At 42.3% G+C, this 7,501-nt stretch overlaps 1 protein-coding gene across 1 annotated transcript in view; it reads right to left on the reverse strand.

Moving 5' to 3' along the window:
* Positions 1 to 5,822, reverse strand: part of DDC (dopa decarboxylase) — a 148,895-nt gene extending 143,073 nt beyond the window's left edge. Inside the window, exon 1 of the mRNA XM_007943951.1 lies at positions 5,622 to 5,822. Coding sequence (XP_007942142.1) covers positions 5,622 to 5,822 — 201 coding nt within the window. The remainder of the gene's footprint in view (positions 1 to 5,621) is intronic.
* Positions 5,823 to 7,501: the final 1,679 nt, after the last annotated feature.

Here is a 7,501-nt window from a genome sequence, read left to right on the forward strand (position 1 = left end):
TATGGAGGGATGGACACTGGGTAGAGGTAACTATGGGGAGGAAGTGGGAGGGGAGCTGTTGCATTGTAAATTTTGGTCAATGACATGAGACAAAATATATGTGAACTGCTGTATGAAAAGTGAATTTACTCTGTAAATCTTCACCCAAATCAAAATAAAATTTAAAAACAAACAAACAAACAAACAAACAAAAACACTGAGGGTGTGTAGAAGGTAAGGGGGAGGTGGGAGAGATGCCAGCCAGGAGAAATGTGAGAAGGAAGCTGAGGTCTGAGCTCAGGTGTATACACTGGGTACCAGGAGGAGATAGAGGGAAGAAAGAGCTGTAGGCCTCATGAGGGAGGAAGGGGTGACTTGGGCTTCCTTAGGATATCAGAGGACCCTGCCTGAATTCTTGCTACTCTTTGAGCCATCTCTGTTTGACACAGGTCTCTCAGTCACCTGTTCAATCTCAATCTCTGCTGGAAAGGACATGATTTAGCCCTAGACAGAGCATAATAAGCCTTCCTGCGTTTTCCCAATCCTTCTCCACAGTGACATGGGGCAGAAGTGCAAGCAATGGAGCCAGAGCCCAGCACATAGATGCTGGAATGCTGGGGCAGGCTGGGGGCCAGTGGAGGAATACAACTGCATGGTCTCATGGATCCTGTTACCTCCTCTGCCCTAGAGGAGTTTTATGGGCTAAGTCTCTGTGTACTTGCACAATCTCTATGAGAGATCCAGCATCTGTGCTTTACTCAGAGCTCAAATGTCAAGTGGAAACCTCCTGGAAGGAAAAATCCAAGCAGTGTCTCTAGGAGAGGCATTCTGATGTTTAAGAACTGAGGCCCTGTGATCTTGGTCAGATTGTCTCCTCAGAGTCTGTCTGGCTCTCAATGTTCTGTCTCAAAATAAAAGTTGGACTTGTGAGCCAAGATCTTCCTTACTCTTGTTCTCACTGGCCTCACCAATTATGTGGCCAAGGTAATATGGTAACTCAACCAATGCCAGGCAGGAACTTTTCACATTGTTGGGTGAAACTGAATAAAATGAATGCATTTGAAAGGCTTGGTCCATAAATCAGAACAGTTAGACCAGAAGGTCCACAGAGCCACTCAGAGAACATGCTCTGAACATGTGCTTTTAGGGGAATTCTTTGGCAGGAAAATCTTACTGTGGAAGCATAAAGCTGTCATGAGTCTTCCTTTGCATTAGACAGGTTTGCTCCCATGTGAGGTGAGCATCAAGGATGGCAGCCCCATATTGTTTATCTCTAGCTGAGAATCACAAGAGACTGTGCCAAAAGTCAGCCTCTAGGGAGAACAATTACCACATCGCCCATTCTCAAATACAAGAAATAAAATATGTCTTCAGTACATGACATTTTCCCTTTGCTAAACACACTTGGGTGTGTCTCGTTATTAGGGCTGGTACTTGAAATAAACAGACAAGGGGCTTGGAGGCTGCTTTTCACTGGGGGTGGCTCTATATTAAGGCCAGGGCCTGAGGTAGGCAGGCCCAGGGCTTGGAGGCTGCTTTTCTCTTGGATGTGGCTCTTTAATAAGGTCAGGGACTGAAGTAGGTAGTCCTGGGTCTTGGAGGCTGCTTTTTCCTTAGGTGTGGCTCTATATCAAGGCCAAGGCCTGAGGTAGGGAGACGAGGGCTTTGAGGCTGCTTTTTGCTTGGGTGTGGCTCTATAGTAAGGCTTGGGCCTGAGGTAGACAGGTGCAGAGCAGTTAGGAGCAACTAAAGGAGATGAACTTGCCTGTCAGTTTGTCCTCCTATGGTGGCTTACATGTTGCTGTGAGGCTGGAGGCTATGCCACCATATTGCAAAATGCCAACAGGATTACCCATTGTGGAGAGGTTTCAGTGGAGCTTCTGGGTTTAGACAGACTCTGAAGAAGGAAGAGGCCATCCACTTCTCAAGGAATTGACCAGTGAAAACCTTATGAATAGCAGTGCAACACTGTTTGATATATTACTGGAAAATTTTATGAACAGCCCTGAAACATTGACTGACATAGTGCCGGAAGATGAGCCCATTAGGATGAAAGGAACTCAAAATTTGACTTGAGAAGAGCTGACTCCTCAGAGTAGAAACGACTTTAACGATATGGATAGAGTAAAGCTTTTGGGACCTCCATTGGCTGATGTGCCATGACTCAAACTGTGCAAAAACAGATGCAAACATCCATTACTGATTGGAACATGGAATGTACGAAGTATGAATCTAGGAAAACTGGAACTTGTCAAAAATGAAAAGGAACACATAGAAGTTGATATCATAGGCATTAGTGAGCTGAAATGGACTGGTTTTGGCCATTTTGAATCAGACAACTATATGATCTACTGTGCTGGAAATGACCAATTGAAGAGGAATGGTGTGGCATTCATCATCACAAAGACTGTTTTAAGATCTGTCCTGAAGTACAATGCCATCAGTGATAGGATAATATCCATATGCCTACAAGGAAGACCAGTTAATACTACTATTATTCAAATTTACGCACCAGCTGCCAAAGCCAAAGATGAAGATATTGAAGATTTCTACAAACTTCTGCAGTTGGAAATTCATTGAACATGCAATCAAGATGTATTGATTATCACTGGTGACTGGAACACAAAAGTTGGAAACAAAGAAGGGTTACTGGTAGTTGGAAAATATGGCCTTGGTGATAGAAATAATGCTGGAGATCGCAAGACCAATGATGTATTCATTGCAAATACCTTTTTTCAACAACACAAGTGATGACCACACACGTGGACTTCACCAGATGGAATACACAGGAATCAGATTGACTACATCAATGGCAAGAGGCAATGGAGAAGTTCAATATTTTCAACCAAAACAAGGCCAGGAGCTGATTGTGGAACAGACCATCAACTCTTCATATGCATATTCAAGTTGAAGTTGAAGACAATTAAAACAAGTCCATGAGAACCAAAATATGACCTTGATAATATCCCTCTTGAATTTAGAGACCATTTAAAGAATAGATTTGATACATTGAACACTGATGACTGAAACCCAGAGTAATTTTGGGATGACATCAAGAACATCACCCATGAGGAAAGCAAGAGGTCATTAAAAAGACAAGACGGGAAGAAAAGACCAAAATGGATGTCAGAAGAGACTCTGAAACTTGCCCTTTAGCAGAAAGTGGCTAAAGTAAATGGAGGAATAACAAGATAAAGGAGTTGAACAGAAGATTTCAAAGAGCAGCTTGAAGAGATAAAGCCAATTACTGTAATGAAAGGTGCAAATACCTGGAGTTAGAAAAGCAAAAGGGAAGAACAGAACATGCTTGGCATTTCTCAAGCTGAAAGAACTGAGGAAAAAAATTAAGCCTCAAGTTGCAATATTGAAAGATTCTATTGGGAAAATATTGAATGATGCAGGAAACAACAAAAGAAGATGGAAGGAATACACAAAGTCACTGTACCACAAAGAACTGGTAGGTCTTCATCTATTTCAGGAGGTGCCACATGATCAAGAACCAATGGTATTGAAGGAAGAAGTCAAAGCTGCACTGAAAGAACTGGTAAAGAACAAGGCTCTAGGAACTGATGAAATACCCATTGAGATGTTTCAACAAATGGAAGTCCTGCTGGAGGGACTCACTCTGGTATGCCAAGAGATTTGGAAAACAGCTACCTGGCCAACTGACTGGAAGAGATCCATATTTGTACCCCTTCCAAAGAAAGGTGATCCCACAGAATGTGGAAATTATCGAACAATATCATTAATATCACATGCAATTAAAATCTTACTGAAGATAATTTAAAAATGGCTGCAGAAGTACATTGACAGAGGGCTTCCAGAAATGCAAGCTGGATTCAGATGAGGACTTGGAACAAGGGATATCATTGCTGATGTCAGATGGATCTTAGCTGAAAGGAAAGAATACCAGAAAGATGTTTACTTGTGTGTTATTAACTGGGCAAAGCATTTGATTGTGTGGATCATAACAAATTTGCATAACATTGAGAAGAATGGGAATTCCAGAACACTTGATTGTACTCATGAAGAACCTGTACATAGATCAGGAGGCTGTCGTTTGAACAGAACAAGGGGATGCTGCATGGTTGAAAATCAAGAAGGGAGTCCATCAAGGTTGTGTGCTTTCATCATACTTATTCAATTTGTATGGTGAGCAAATAATCCGAGAAGCTGGATTATATGAAGAAGAACATGACATCAGGATTGGAGGAAGACTCATTAACAACCTGAGATATGCAGATGACTCAACTTTGCTTGCTGAAAATGAGGATGATGTGAAGCACTTACTGATGAACATTAAAGAATACAGTCTGCAGTATGGATTATACCTCAGTGTAAAGAAAACAAAAATCCTCACAACTGGTCCAATAAACAGCTTTTTGGTGGATGGAGAAAAGATTGAAGTTTTCAAGGAATTCTTATTACTTGGCTCCACAATCAACACCAATGGAAGCAGTAGTCAAGACATCAGATGACGTATTGCATTGGGCAAATCTGCTGCAAAAGACCCCTTTCAAGTGATGAAGAAAAAAGATGTCTCCTTGAAGACTAAAGTGTGCCTAACCCAAGCCATGGTATTTTCAATCGCCTCTTATGCATGTGAGAGCTGGATAATGAACAAGGAAGATGGAAGAAAAGTTGATGCTTTTGAGTTGTGGTGTTGGGGAAGAATTCTAAGAGCACCATGGCCTGCTAAAAGGACAAACAAGTCTGTCCTGGAAGAAATGCAGCTAGAATGCTCCTTGGAAGTGAGGATGGCCAGACTTTGTCTCACCTACTTTGGTCAAGTTGTCAGAAGGAACCATTCCCTGGAGCTGGATACCATGCTTGGTAAAGTGGAGGGTCAACAAAGTAGGGGAAGGCTCTCAATGTGATGGATAGACACAGTGGCTGCAACGATGGCCTCAGGTGCAGCAAGAATCGTGAGGCTGGCACAAGGCAGGGCAGTGTTTCATTCTGCTGTGCATAGGGGTCACTAGGAGTCACAGAAAACTCAACAACACCTAACAACAGCAACAACAACAAACACAGGCATAAGGAGTTCTGGTGGTACAGTGGTCAAAGCATACAGCTGCTATTAAAAATTCCAGTGAATCCACCAGCTGTTCCACCAGAGAAAGATGTAGTAGTCTGCTTCTTTAAAGATTTACAGCCTTGGAAACCCTATAGGGTAGTTCTACTGTGTGCTATTGTGTTGCTATGAGTTGGAATCAATGAACCAACAACAGGTTTTTTTTTGTTTAAACATGGGAATGGCAAGAGTGTGCATTATTTTGAGTGATTAGTTTACTTGAAACTAAGTTAGCTGCTGGTTTTCTCCGACCATCCCATGACCACTTACTCTGTGTAATAAGGGGTCTCAGTAGCAGGAGGCTATGGAGAGAGGGGACTCACTATTCTGGGATTCCAACCCATCTGGCATAGATTACTAAACTATGTGACCTTACTTGAATCACTTAACCTCTCTAAGCCTCAATTCCCTCAGCTATAAAATAGAAATGATAAAATATTCTCCTTGACAGAATTATTGTGAACATTTGGTGAGCTAATTGATGTAAGTGCTAAATAACTCCAGCCTTCCCCTCCCCTGACCTGTATCATAGCCTTAGATTACCTTTTTCTCCCAGGTTCAGACTCACCCCTGGCATGATGATCTTTTCAACATCGATCATGATGTCCTCAAAGGTATCTGGCTCCTGGGGTGCGGTAGTGGGGATCAGGGGGCGCAAGTAGCCAGGCTCCACATCTGGGTAGACTTGGCGTTCCTCTATGCCTTCCAAGTAGTCAGCCACATAGTCCACCATCTCTTTCCCTGTTTTGCGGAACTCACTTGCATTCATGGTGAACTACACAAAAAGAGAAAGGAAAGGAATTAGCAAACACCTCTGGTAGCATAGTGCCTAAGGCCCTTGACTGCTAACCAGAAGGCTGGTGGTTCAAACCCACCAGCCACTCCTCGGAAGGAAGGTTGAGAGATCTACTTCTGTAGTGATATTTCCTTGGAACCTCAAGGAGGGGTCGCTATGAGTCAAGTCTGACTCAAAGGCACATAACAATAACAACAACACAACCTCTAAACTAGAATGAGGTGATTCTAACCAAGGTAACTGTTAGGGCCGCTCTAGAAATGACTCTCATATCCTGAATACCAAGCCCAAGCCAAGAGATGTTCTTCCATGTCTGGATGGGGTGGAAAGACACTGCATTTATAGACTGCAGCAACAGATGTACAAGATGGCAGAATAGGCAGAAAGACTGCACAGACCCTCTTCAACAAAGAAAAGGGAAACCAATTAACACAGACACAGAAGAAAATCCTGGACCCCTGAGCCTTGAAGGGAAGGATATAGAAGTGGACTAAACCCCAACTAGCGGAAGAATTTTCATGAAAATACCAAAAAAGGAGACATACGGAATCGCAGTCTGTCAGCAATCCTGAGTAATCCTGACAGCACAGAAAGCTTGGAGATTCCCGAGTGGTGGTAGGACCTAAGAATTAACCTAAAAATCAGCCCTGCAAGCAAGGGACTGCACGGAGGACTGCTCTGGTGGCTGGGGAATAAAAGGTGAAGCCCTGGGGAAGAGGAAGGCGGGCTGACCTGTGGACTTTTGCCTATCCGGAGGGTGCTACCATTTTGAATGTTTACAAGTGGCTTGACCATTTTGGATATTTAAAGAGACAGCACTCTCTGAGATTCCAGGGGCTTAAGAACAGGTTCTGCTTGCCAGAAACCCCAAGGACACTCAGGACCTGCACAACTGAAAAGGTGCAACATTTTTCTTATTACTCTTATATCCCACACCCGCTTGATGAACGGAAGTGTGGCCATTCCCCACTCCCACCCACCTTCTGGGCCTGCAGGAACTCCATCCCAGTGTGTGTGCTTGAACAGAGCCTGGGTGCCTTGCCCTGTCCTCCACCGATTTTTTTTTTTATTATTATTATTTTTATTTTCTCTTTCTTTTTTTCTGGTGTTTAGTTTGCTTGTATTTGTCTATTTAAAAACTACTATTATTAATAATACTTTTGTTCTTTATACTATTATTCTTTACTCTTCCACTCCCAGGTCCTAGTTTTCAGCTTTCTTTCTTTTCCCTGTTCCTAGTTGAAAATTTATTTTTAATTTAATTTTTTTTCTTTTTCCTCATGGTTAACCCCATTCCTTGTTTTTTCTTTTTTTTCTTACATTTTTTTTCCTATTTTTCTTCATTATTCTCTTTCTCCACCTTTTTTCTCTTAGTGTCCTATCCCCAGATATTGAAGGTTTTCCTTTTTTCTTCTTCTTCTTTTTCCTTTTTTTCTTATTTTGGTTACTGTTCCTGTGTGATTACACACAGGATGTGTGTAATTTTTTGTCCATGTGCTTTTAGTTTTTTGATGGTTATTCAATTGTAATTTTTGTCTAACTGAGTGGGAGACAGCAACAGTCCCCATAAGACACAACTACACCCACACCTCTTACCTCCTCCTTCTCCACCAATGGGCCGATGATAAAAAACCACCAAGAAAAGCCTGAAT

This window comes from Orycteropus afer, unplaced genomic scaffold (genome assembly GCF_000298275.1).
Source record: "Orycteropus afer afer isolate SDZICR_OR568_19922 unplaced genomic scaffold, OryAfe1.0 scaffold00115, whole genome shotgun sequence".
NCBI lineage: Eukaryota > Metazoa > Chordata > Mammalia > Tubulidentata > Orycteropodidae > Orycteropus > Orycteropus afer.